The sequence below is a fragment of the Suricata suricatta genome, chromosome 13 (assembly GCF_006229205.1).
Source record: "Suricata suricatta isolate VVHF042 chromosome 13, meerkat_22Aug2017_6uvM2_HiC, whole genome shotgun sequence".
NCBI lineage: Eukaryota > Metazoa > Chordata > Mammalia > Carnivora > Herpestidae > Suricata > Suricata suricatta.
The window spans coordinates 47,222,379-47,235,881 of NC_043712.1; the positions used below are offsets into that span (position 1 = coordinate 47,222,379).

General features: G+C 42.8%; 1 protein-coding gene across 2 annotated transcripts in view; it reads right to left on the reverse strand.

The window, feature by feature from the left end:
• Positions 1-13,503, reverse strand: part of FOCAD (focadhesin) — a 315,637-nt gene that overhangs the window by 72,479 nt on the left and 229,655 nt on the right. For both annotated transcript variants that reach the window (XM_029919606.1, XM_029919607.1), the window contains exons 22-23: positions 8,542-8,634; positions 1,522-1,610 (exon numbers count right to left, since the gene is read on the reverse strand). In XM_029919606.1, coding sequence (XP_029775466.1) covers positions 1,522-1,610; positions 8,542-8,634 — 182 coding nt within the window. The remainder of the gene's footprint in view (positions 1-1,521; positions 1,611-8,541; positions 8,635-13,503) is intronic.

The following is a 13,503-nucleotide window of genomic DNA, read 5'->3' on the forward strand; positions in this document are numbered from 1 at the left end:
TTTTTTAAATAAACAGCTCATCTTCTACCCTGTCTAGACCCTTCTACAATCTGGGTTTTGTCCCCACTGTTCCACCAAAACAGCTCCTGTCATGGCCTCCAATGACTTTCAAGAGGCCAAGTCTCTCCCAGTTCTCTGTCTCTGCAGCCTCCCAGCACCCTCTGACACAATCGGTTGCTCCTATCTTCAAATATTTTCTTGCCTCGGCATTCAAGATTCCATTCTCTCTTAGTTTTCTTCCTGCATCACGGATCACTAATTTTCCGTGTGCTTGTTGGTTCCCTCCTTCAACTACCCCATGTCTACATGTTGAAGTGCTCTGAAGCCCTTTCCTCTGACCTTTTCTCTGTTGTTACTCATTCCTTAGGTGACCTTCTCCAGTGTCAGGATTTTAAAGGCAGCTGCAGGTTTAATTAGGTATCTGAGGCTTAACAAGTCCCAAACCTGATTCTACTCCTACACAGACCTGCTCTTCTATTGTCTTCCCCATCTTAGTAAAGGGGAAGTCCATACTTGTAGTTTTTCACAGTCAAAATCTTGGAGTTACTCTTGATGCTCATCTATCACATTCTTCCTTCTATCTCTATATATTTTGGAGAATATTGTCAAAATACAGCCCCCACCAAATTATCATTTTTTAGAAGATGAAAGTCAAACCTATGTGAAAGATCATCACAAAGAGGAGGTGAAATCCAAAGTCTTAACCTCTAATCTTGAACTCAATGTCATAAAGTTTTTAAACTGTGTTGCTATTTTTAAAATAAGTCTAAACAATGTTACTTAGCATAGAAGGACTTAAGTATACAAACAAGTACACCGAGCTCTTGCCTTTCTACCTACGCCAACTATCAGTAAAGAAAAATTCTAAACTCAAGCAAGCTTGGAATGGATTTTTAAATTAAAGAAACCTGTGGCCGCAGGTAAAGCAATTTAGATTCTGGGCACTTTACCTAGATTTAGGCTGCTGCCACATTAACCTGACAAGGTTTTTTTTCCTAACCCATGTAACAATTTAAATTGCTTTTAATGTGCCAGCACTTACACATTTCTAGATAATATAGCGGGAATTCACTAGGGGATGTCTGCCAAAGAAATTAAAGCCCTGACGAGGTAAAGTTGCTCCTAATGATAAAGACGTCATGGGGAGAGGGGGGAGCATGGGACTGGAGGGGTATTCCTTGACTCAATGGGAATTAGGAAGACAATGGGTTGAGTGGGGGAAACAGAATCTGTCACTTGAAAGCATATAAAATAATGTTATGGGGGGATGAAGGGAAAAGCAAACCATTTCCATGCTGCTGTAGAAAACAATTTAAAAAATAATTAAGATTTATGAATAAGGCTCTACTTGTGATATCTGGGGAGAGGGTGGAAAATCCACCTAACGAATCTTTGGCCTCTTCCCCTTCAGGCAGGTAGGTACGTTAAAAGCCCCGCACAGGCCTTTAAAGCGGCCACGTTCTCCCGCATCAGTCATGGCCAGTGACGACATTCATTCCCAGCAGAACACCCTCCTCTTACCAGAGCCAGGCTGTGCCTTTTTTGTTCTGCACCTCCTCGGGTCCTTCCTTCCCATGTTTCAGCTGCAAGTCCAGTTCTCCGATTCTGCCCTGCAGGACACACATGACCTTGAAACTTCTTTGTAAAACACTGAGAACACATGTAGCATTTCTCAGCTGGCCTTTAGTGTTCCTAATAAAACGTTCGATTCTAAACAAGGATGTGTGACGAGAGAGAATTGTATCACTGCACTTCGGTATTTCAACACTCACCCAGTTTATCCTGGAGAAGCTGTGGGTTTGGGAAATGCAGTGCTTGGCACTGCACACTGGAAGATCTATTAAAAGCAGATTTGAATTTCGTAGGTCCTGTTTAAAAAAATTCCCTCTCTTATAATGATCTGTGTCTGCAGCTGATGATTTTTTTCAATATTGTATTATTTTTTAATGTTTATTTAGTTTTGAGAGAGAGAGAGAGAGAGAGAGAGAGAGCATAAGCAAGGGAGGAACAGAGAGAGAGGGAGACACAGAATCTGAAGCAGGCTCCAGGCTCCGAGCTGTCAGCACAGAGCCCAACGCGGGGCTCAAACTCACAAACTGTGAGATCATGACCTGAGCTGAAGTTGGATGCTCAACTGACTGAGCCACTCAGGCGCCCTGCAGCTGATAATTTGAATGGACACCATATGAAGACTGGGATCTGGGCACCAGTGTTATAACAGAAGGGTAGAAAATGAGGGTATTCTATGACACTTAAGATTCAGGTGATCTATAGGGGCGGGTAGGTGGCTCAGCCAAGTAAGTGTCCGACGTTGGCTCAGGTCATGATCTCACAGTTGGTAGGTTTGAGCCTTGTGTTGGGCTCTGTGCTGACAGTGCAGAGCCTGGAGCCTGCTTGGGATTCTGTGTCTCCCTCTGTCTCTCTGCCCCTCCCCTGCTCATGCTCTGTCTCTGTCTCTCAAAAATAAATAAAAATGTTAAAAAAATTTTTGTAAGAGTCAGGTCATCTATAACCAAAGTTATTCTTAAACATCTGCACATTACAGTTTTATTTCTTGAATTTATAAAAATTGATACAATGTTCAACTTCACACATAATAGAAATGTAGCTACTATTACCCCTTTAAGACAAGACTGTCAGATATTCCTTTTTTTTTTTTTTTTTTTACATTCAGGATTATTTTGATCAGCTTCTTTCCCCTCTAGTCTTATCATTTATTTATTTAAATTTAAAAAAATTTTTATTATTTATTTTTGAGAGAGAGACAGCATAAGCAGGGGAGGGTCAGAAAGAGAGGGAGACACAGAATCCAAAGACAGGCTCTAGGCTCTGAGCTGTCAGCACAGAGCCTGACGTGGGATTCAAACCCACAAACTGTGAGATCATGACCTGAGCCGAAGTCAGACACTTAACCGACTGAGCCACCCAGGCACCTCAGCAATCACATCATTTAAACTGTACTGAAGATACTGGTTTCTTGATGGGCCTTAAATTGGATGAGAACCTACCGTGCATGTGTTGCCGAGTGATAGACGCCATACCATTTTCAGAAGTGGTTGTACAGCTTACATTCTCACTAGCGGCAAATAGAAGTTCTAGTTACTCCACATTCTCCCCAATGATTGGAACTGTCAGGCTTTGAATTGTTCCTTTTCTGGCAGGGGTGACATGGTGTTTATTGTGGTTTTAATTTTCACTTCACTGTTCACCAGTGAGACCGAAAACTTTTTCCATATGTTCATGGACTTTTAGATTTTCTATTGTGTCCAGTTTTTCTACTGGTTGTCTTTTTCTTACTGATTTTAGAGTTCTAAGGTATGTTTCACAGAAGAAAAGTGTGTCTCCATATATACCCTAGACAAGGAAGCAATATAGCTTTGATGGGTGAAGGAGCTGGGCTCTGGAATCAGAATGCCTTGATCTACGGCCATCTCCACCTGCTTGCTGTATAAAAATGTGGGCAAGTAACTTCCCCTCTCTAAATTTCAATTTCCGCATTTGTAAAATGTAGCTAACAATGATCTCATGGCATTAGAGCATGTTAAATAATGTGCAAAAATGTCTCTTTGGAATAGCTACCATTACCAGGTTTGTTGTTAATAACACCCCAAAAAATCCCATCTCCAGTTATAGTCTTATGAAATGATCTTTCGTGACTATATATGAACCCTGTTACCACCAGCGCATGAGCTCACTGAAGGCAGGGACTGTCTGTCAATCTAGGGGTCACCGGACTTAGCACGGTTTCCAGCACACAGGGCCCTGGGGCTGACCCGCTCAGACACCCCGAGATTTGATGGACTTCCTATTCACATCGTTTCTATTTACTTCAATCTTACCCGTCTCTCTCCAGCTTTTCAAAGATAGAATCCTGGCCCTTTCATTGCCCCCCTCTCTCGTGGCAAAGTATCCACGGTGAACACACTGGCAAGGCTGTAGCAGTGACAGTGGCCTCCCAGGGGGGTAGCCAAAATAGAAAATTGTATTTATTGCCGGTCTCTGCTAGTTATGCTTCCTAAATTAGGCCTCTTTACTCCTAGGAACGTTTACTTGCCACAGTACTTTTCCAAAAAAAGATAAGCAGTAGGAAAGGAAAAGGCTAAAATCTGCTTAGATATAAACAAACAACAAAAAAACAAAAGAGCTTTGAGTATCCACGCAGCCTACTGAAAACACCTGCTTTTCTCACATCTCCGTGGCCATCAGCCAGTACACCATGGACTGTAATGAAGTAAATTTCTTTTTTCTTCTTTCAAAGGCTCTTGCTTCTCTCAGTCCCCTCTTCTGGAAGGTCCTTCTCGCCCGTTCCACCTACTCCGTGTCAGGCTGTTTATTCAGATGCACTTTGCCCCCGAAGTCTCTGCCTGGTGGGCACGGAGGTGTGGAGGCTGTCGCCTCAGCCTCGGTGGTTAAGAGGCAAAAGCACTCAGTGGGAGAGAAGATGGTGAAATGATCACCTGAATTAAAATTTCTGGATTGCCTGTGGATGCCGATTATTTACTTATCCTTCTTACTTTTTTTTTTTTTAATCTCTAGCCTATATAACCAAGAGCTTGCTGATTTCAGTGAGTAATTTCACCTACTTCCAAACCTACACATCAAAAACAAACATCTCCTACCAACCGTCAGAGAGAAATCTACCGAGGTCACCATTCCTGACCCTGGTTTTGATTTTAGATTATTTTACAACTAACTGACCAACGCAGGAAGCAAAAGTCTGCAGTCAGCCTGCTTTATAATTCCTCTCTCTAGTCTGAGGTCATATTCAAGAGAGCCCTTAATACAAAGGCTAGAGACCTTAACCAAAGGAGCATCCCACACGGGCATCAAAGTAAAGATGGCAGTAGGGGCCTCCTTACCAAAATAGATTCTGAACTGTCAATCAATTTGTATCTCTCTGCATCCCCAACTTAATGGGAGGAAAGCCACATACCTCCCCACGTCAACCATACTGATATGCTTAAAATTCAAAATCCGATGTTCTTGTGGAAAAAATTAGATAAGGCTAAAAGCAGATGCCCAGGCAAAAGCCAATTGTAGTGTTGAAATCTCAAACTTATCCACATCATAATCAACACCCAGGAAATAATGTAGCATGTATCTCCCAACATGTCTCTTAGGCTTAACTGAATAAAACATGTCTCCTCTAAACGATCCTCTGGTTTAATGCTACAAAATATGTCTAGCACCAGATGGGAGTAACTGTAACTCTTGTACAGAAGACGTATCCTCCAGGACAGAAATTCTTGATATAGACAAGGAGTCTGGCAGTTGCTCTAATTCTTCTAAGATACCATAAATTCTGTTGAAGTCGGGGTTGGGGGGAGGGTGCTCATTAAAAAAAACTCAAACACGTAATATGCATCAGTGTGCATATTGCCTAAAAAGCTTTCCTGTACCTTCAAATCATATTGAAAATCTTAAAGCCTATACTTTCAGTTTCATTTATTTGGTCACCTATTCTCAGTGGAACTGGACCAGAAATGCAAAGTAGAAGGAATTTAGAAGATACATGAGCAGAAAGGCACACTATTACCTACCACAGGAGAAGGACAGAATAATGGACGTGCATTACTAAAAAATACTCAGCTGGCTTTTCAAGCATAGACCTATCCTTTAAGATATAACACCGATTTGCATTATTTGTTGTTGCAACTAATGACAGTGCCAGGGAAAGTGCATGTCTCAGTGGAAAAGGCTGAGGCTCTGGGGTCACAGACAAACCCTGGTGTAAGGTTCAGTTCCGTCCTAGGAGCCCAGTGGTTTCTATCGGGGTTTGCACCACTGCCTTGTTTCCTAGCTCACTCTGCTTTTTCACTGGCAATCCTATTATATATACATGGTGTTAACAACACCCACTTCAAAGAGTTTCTGTAAGGATTCATTGAAACAATATATGTTAAGTGTTGGACACACACTAGCTACTCAATAAATGGCAGCTTTTGTTATAAAAAAAATGGAGGGTTTTTTTTCTTTTTTTAAATCAACTGCAAGTCATCTGCATGAGTTGTACCATAATCCTGTTGGATTTAGCCGTCCTTATGCTAAGAGCTAAATAAAATTCTCAGTTCACTCTGCAGGAGGAGGAGTTATCCTTGCCTTCTTCGTCTGGGCCCCGTAGGACTTTGCACATCCTCGGCTAAGGCATCAGAGACGTCGTACTAAAACAGCTGATGGCCGCGCTGGTGTCCCACACTGGCCCGGGAGCTCCCTGAGAGGAAGGAATGCTTTGTGCTCCCTTGTAGCCCACACACCCCGCACAGGGCCGGGCCACAGGTGCGCCATGAATGCTTCCTGAAAAAAACACTGCAGAATCACATAGAGAAAAAGGGATGTGAGAAAAAGTGCATACCTCCGACCTGTAAGCTCACTGTTCTTGAATAGAAAACTATACCTGGTTTGAGGTGTGTGAGTAATACACATTCCTTCCCTCACACACATACTCAGAACTGAGTGCCTGGACGCCACCAAGGACAAAAAGGTATGTACACTGGGCCAAAGGAAACAGTGGTTCTTAAAGAACGTGTTTAAGGTCACCTGCGTGGCTCAGTCAGTTAAGTGTCGACTTTGGCTCAGGTCATGATCTCGCAGTCCATGGGTTCAAACCCCATGGTAGGCTCTGTCCTGACAGCTTGCCCAGAGCCTAGAGCCTGCTTCAGATCTTGTGTCTCCTTCTCTCTCTGCCCCTACCCCATTCATGCTTTGTCTCTCTCTGTCTCTCAATAATAAATAAATGTAAAAAATAAAAAATAAATAAACCTTAGATTCAATAAATGTTTAATCATTCCTTTTCCCCTCTTCTCCCTGCGTCTTTAAACATTTTTTTTTAATGCTCATTTATTTTTGAGAGACAGACACATAGTGCGAGTGGGGGGAGGGGCAGAGAGAGAGGGAGACACAAAATCCAAAGCAGGCTCCAAGCTCTGAGTTGTCAGCAGAGGCCGACATAGGGCTCGAACTCATGAGCCACAAGATCACGACCTGAGTCAGAGTCAGACACTTAACCGACTGACCCACCCAGCGGCACACTCTCCATCTTTTTTTTTTACGACAGCTGTTAACTTTAAACCTAACACCACACTATGTGAGACTCCATGTAAATCCTATCCTGGGCCATAAAATACTCAAGTGCCATCAGATTTTTTTTTTCTATCATCTTTAAAAATTTATTTTAAGCTAGGGAAAAGGGTTGACTGGTCATTTTCTTATAGTGTTAACTGTTCATATATTCCCAAACTGATCCAAAATTGTTTCTAATTTCAAAAACTCACAAACTAGGACTTATACTAAAAGAAGTCAAATTGAGTAGAAATCATTCATTTAGTGAGCACCTATTATGTTTTAGACACTATGTCAGGCTCTAGAGAGACACGAGGGAAGAAAACACAGCTCCTAGGCTTAAGGGGCAGAGACTGCCAAAGGGCCCCAGACATGTGTCTAAGGTGATAAAGGCTTCAAAAAAAGAACCACAGTATGGTCGGTATGGCGTGTGACTCCTGATCTCAGGCTGTGAGATGGAGCCCCATGTTGGGTGTAGAGAATAATTAAAAAAAAAAAAAAATCTTGGGATGCCTGAATGGCTCAGTTGATTAAGCATCCGACTTTGGCTCGGGTCACGATCTCAAGGCTGATGAGCTGGAGCCCCGCATTTGAATCCTCCGTCTCCCTGGCTCTCTTCCCCTCCCCGGCTCATGCTCTCTTTCTCTCCCAAAAATGAACAAACATTTAAAGAAATAATCATAATAAATAAAAATAAATAAAACCTTTTAAAAGGGGGTGTTCTAAGATAGCACAGTTAAGGGGCATATATAGTTTTGGGGGGATGGCCCTCACAGATGCCTTCCTGGAAGACAAAATGTTGTAAAGAATAAGTAGAAATTAGGTGAGAATCGAGGGAATGTCAAGGGGTTAGGGAAGACGTGCTGAGTTTGGAAAACAAAGAGTAAGTTTAACAAGGCTGAAACCTAAAATTTGGGGCAAGGGTTAAGAGATACGGCTGGAGTTGTAAGCCCGTCCAGCCTGCAGAGGTCCAGGAACAGGGCAGGCGTGAACTCCGTCAGGGACACGCTTGCATCGAGGTGCTTTGGGACAGCAATGGGGAACATCCGGGACATCTAGATCTCAGGAGGCAGCAGGATGAAGAAGAGGCCACAGATGAAGACATCAATATTTAAAACTGATGTGCAGTTGGGGCGCCCAAGTGGCTCAGTTGGTTAAGTGTCTAACTCTTGATTTCAGCTCGGGTCATGATCTCACAGTTCATGAGATTGAGCCCAATGCTGAGCTCCACGGTGTGCGTGAGGTCTGCTTGGGATCCTCTCTCTCTCCCTCTCACCCCCACTTGCTCGCACGCTCTCTTTTTCAAAATAAACATTTAAAAAAAACTTTTAAGTGCAGTTACGTATGTAACTCACATTCTTTTAGGAGCATAAATAAGCATTGCATTTGCCTAAGTGCTTTTATATTAAATACACGTTGACAGTAAAATCTGAGAAACAAAGAAGACACTCTCCCACGGCAAACGATCTTACGGTCCCTTACCTGTAAAATGGCATGGTAAGCTCGGCTCATATACGCAAGCCAGGCCTGTGGCAGAAAAATTGCACGGTGCCACTCAGAAAGCTGGATGTGAACCTGTGGGGAAAACACACCACCACATAAGTTAGACTCTGCGGTATTAAGGCGGAGTAAAATTCTTTCCTTCCCCTTATTTAAATGATTTAGATCCTAAAAACAGACCGAGTCAGTCTAGGATCAGAACCACAAATAAGATCTTTTGACTGTTTTCAAAGAAGAAGGGTTTCGAGCCCTGTAAGGACAAAATAAAATACGCCTGGAATTTTCTAAATTAAAGCAAGTAGAATTCTACACTAATAACAAGTTAGGACGCATGTTAATACAAATGTGTCCCTGAACGTTAGGTGGAAACCCTGTGAAGCCTCTTGCCAGTGTCAGGAAAGCAGGTATTGTCTAACAAATCCCCCCTGGCAATTTTAAATGAAAATAAATATTGCTCACATCCTGGATTTCCAAGAGGACGGTTTCAGAAGTAACAGACTTAAAAGGCCAAGAGAGACATCAAATGTCGAAACCGTGACAGCAGGAGAGGCAAGTGGACAAGCGCCCAGGGCAACCGTGCGCGCCACTAGCCCAGCGCCCTCTCATCAGGGCGGGTAAACCAGAGAAAAAGGACATGTGCCAACACCCTGTTTCTGAGGAGAGGCCCAGACAAAACATCTGGTTCTCATAGTCATTTCTGTTTCTACCTATTAGTGTAAGGCTATCTTGCAACAGATCTTCCCAAGGTCTGCTGCTGTTAAAGGAAGACTGCTCAAGAAAAACAGCCACAGTGTTTCATACTTCCTGTAGCTCACCTCCTCCAAACCCAAACACCTGAAACGTCAGCGTGCGTCCTGCAGATCAAAGACGACAACAAACGACCGCGAAGACAAATGTCTACAGAATTACCCCTGAATCACGATAACTGGGAGTGTGTGAAGGCGATTTTCCTATATTAGAGGAATTAATTTTCTCAAGGGCTTTGTGAGAGAAGAGCTTCTCTGAACATAGCTGGTCCCCCGGGGCCTCTGGTATTTTCTGTAATTCGTCTTAGTGCAGGCCTACTATACGCAAGGTACTAAGAAAGGCTGTGAGGATTATCTTCTTTTTTATTTTAATTTTTAAAGTTTATTTATTTTTGAGAGACAGGGCATGAGTGGGGGAGGGGCAGAGAGAGAGAGAGAGAGATTGAGAGGGACACACAGAATCCCAAGCCAGCTCCAGGCTCTGAGGTGTCAGCACAGAGCCAGATGCGGAGCTCGAACTCACAGACTGCGAGATCATGACCTGGGCTGAGGTCTGATGTTTAACCAACTGAGCCACCCAGGTGCCCCAAGACTCGGAGGATTATCAGTCAATCCATATCTCAGAGATCTTTCTAGTTGGAGTCAAAAATGAGCACAATTATGTTATAAGGCAAAATTATGAGGAACCCACAAGAATGAGAAGAACAAAGACAATTAATTCTGTCTCCAATCACTTCTCAGTGCACCACTGTTTAAAAAAATTTTTTTTGAGGGGCACCTGGGTGTCTCAGTCAGTTGAGTATCTGACATCGGCTTAGGTCATGATCTCACAGTTTATGGGTTTGAGCCCCACTTCGGGCTCTGTGCTGACAGCTTGGAGCCTGGAGCCTGCTTCAGACTCTGTGTCTCTTTCTCTCTCTGGCCCTCCCCCACTCATGCTCTGTCTCACTCTGTCTCTCAAAAATAAATGTAAAAAAATTTTTTTTTAATTTAATATTCAGACAGTATGAAAAAGATACACCATGAAATGAACTTTAAAAATATGATAAAGACGGGTTTTTTTTCTTTTTGTGATTAAGTACTCACTGCATTGATTAGGGTGGGGGAGCCTTGTCAGTATTTCAACAAAAATCGTTGAAGGGACAGGCCCACCAATTCTCGCTCCCTCCCTTGTTATCCAGGAAGGAGACTACAACCTAGGCCACATTTTCAGTAGGAGAGGCATGAATCAGTCCTTGGCCCTGCTCTCTTGTTTCCAAAATGGGGGGAATTTTCCTATGGATTCCATTTCCGTTTCATAAAATTCATGAAGTATCAAGTCCTATTTTGAGATCTGGATTTGACACAGAGAACACTCAAACACTGCAATCAAAACTTTTCTCTCTTCTTTCAGAGCCTCAAAACAGTTCTGTATTTTCCTGCCAAATAATCCACGGACATCACCGTGCTACCGTGAATATCCGCGGTCTCAGCGAATTGGCAAAAAGAGCACTGGGTGCCTTTGGAAGGACAAGGGTCACAACTGCTTCTCAAACCCAAGTTACAAAAAAGAAAGTAATGTGGAAAAAAGTGTAAAGGAGCATGAGCAAATCAAACAATGAGGTTCTAGGAACAAAAGCATTCATGCCCGGAAACCTGTTTAAAAGGAGGTTGCAAACTGTGGCCACCGCTCCAACCACATCTGAAGGTGGGCACGGGGACGCAGCAGAAAGCTTGAGCCGCACCCCAGCCTGAAGACACCCCAGGTCTTATAAGATTATACCTAGTCTCGGTGTTCTATGAAGTCAGCTATGAATAAATCTCCTTTAAAAAGGCCTTCTCTTGTTCTTTCCCTTCTTCAAGAGAAACTTAGGAAAACAGCTTAAAGTCAGTCATGCTCTTACACACCTGTTGTGTTACATGCAAAAAGACCTCCTGACCATTTTTAACAAAAACACATTGGAGGATGCTACTCAAATTTGATATCTAGCCATCCAGGTAGGTTAATATTGTTGGCAAAAAAATACAATTAGCATTTTTAAGGTATTAAAAGTATGTATGATTTGCTGTACTTTGAGACGCCTTTGAAGGAAAGCCAATCGACAAAACAATTGCAAATCATGAACTTGCAACCTCGTGATTTAGTGGATGGTAAAGCAGCACTCTCACCACTCTGTGCCAAGATTCAATGGATGTGAAATTTACTTTTGCTTTAACTACATACACCCGTGCAATGACAGGGGTCTGATGAGCTGTCGGCATGAGCAGGTTCTAGGATCTGGGGAAGAGTAAGAGTGTCTAGGTGGAGGAGGTAGGGAGTATAATGAAACGTTATGCTAAAAAGAGACCACGTTAGAGAAACAGACACAAGTAGGGAATGGGGGAGGACACTGGGCTGAGGGCAGGAATGGGAACATTCACAGGACTAAATAGAAATAGGGTTGTCAGGGGAGACCTTGTCAAGGTGAAGCCTGATTGAAGACCTGCATGCAATGAAGATATAAAAACCCAGATAAGGGGGCATCTGCTCAGTGGGCTGAGCATCTGACTCAATTTCGGCTCCAGTCATGATCCCAGGGTCATGGGATTGAGCCCCATGTCAGACGCCATGCTGAGCATGGACCCTGCTTGCAATTTTCTCTCTCTCTCTCTCTCTCTCGCTCCCTCTCTCTTTCTTTCTCTCTCTCGGCCCCTCTCCCCAGGTTGCATGCTCTTTCTCTCTTAAAAAGAAAGAAAAAAAAAAACGGAAAAACCCAGGAAAGTGCTGGTGGGAATGTAGAACAGTTCGGTTACTATAGGAAACAGGTCATTCCTCAAAAAAGTCAAACATAGAATTAATGTATGACCCAGCAATTCCAATCCGACATATACGCCCAAAAGAATCGAAACCATATATTCAAACAAACACTGTACATGAATGTGCACAACAGCACTTTCAATTAGCCAAAATGTGGAAATAACCCACATGTTCAATGAATGATTGAAATACATCTATAATGGAATATTATTCAGCCATAAAAAGGAATGGCATACAGATGCACACTAGGACGTAGATGAGCTGTGAAAACACATGAAAGAGAAAGAAGCCGGACACAATGGTCACACACTGTATGTTTCTATATATATGATATACCCAGAATAGGTAATCCATATAGACAGAAAACAAATTAGTGGTTGTCAGGGGAGGGGAAGAGAGAGAGGAAGGGAAGAAGGGAAGAAGAAATGGGAAGTGATTGAGGCACACAAGGTCTCATTGGAGGGCAATGAAAATGTTCTGGAACTAGCTAGAGGTGGTGGTTTGCACACTGAATATACCAAATACCACTGAACTGTATGCATTAAGCTTTAAAAGGGTTTTATGTTAAGCAAGATTTACCTCAATTAAAAACACACAAACACACAAGGTGAGGCAAAGGTCCTAAAGCAAGCAGATGGCTAACTTGTTTGAGGAACACACAGAAGGTCAGTGCAACCAACCAATTAGCACAGACAGAGCCAGCAAGAGAGAAGGTGGGCAAATTAACAGGGCACTCAGAAAATGCAGGGAAGTGACTTCTAGGTCACGTGCCAGGACTTGCCTTTCTTCTTAGGAACGGGAGAGCCATTACAAGGCTTTGAGAAGAATGACATGGTCTAATCAATAGTGTAAAAGGATCATGGGGACTGCTATGTTGAGAACAGACTACAGGGGCAGAGGTCAGAGTGGGGCCTCCTCCTCACAGGCTACTGCAACGATCTGGGCACAAGAGGACCGTGGCTCAGAGTTCTGTCAGCAACACAGCAGATTAACAGTTTTTGAATATTTAGCTATATAATTTTTCCACTCACTCTAAACGTTACGTAAAATGCCAACATATAAAAACAGAAAATAGGTAAAACTTGTCACAATGAAGTGAGGACGAAGGCTGGGGACTTGGTGTTCAGCTTTCTTGCTCATCAGATCCTACTGGTAAAGGTCCCAGAGACTCTTGAAAACACAGTTTTAACTAGAAGGACATAAAATACATCAGTGGTTGTCGGGAGAAAGTGGGGAGGAAAAGGACTGACTACAGAGGAGCCTGGGGGCACTTCTAGGGTGACGGGACTGTTCGTATTTTGACTGTGGTACGTGAATGTGTGAGCTTGTGAAAATTCATAGAACCAGTACTAAGAGATGAGAAGTCTACCAAATGTATATTATACTTCAATACAAAAAAAAAAGAAAAATACATAGTGTATA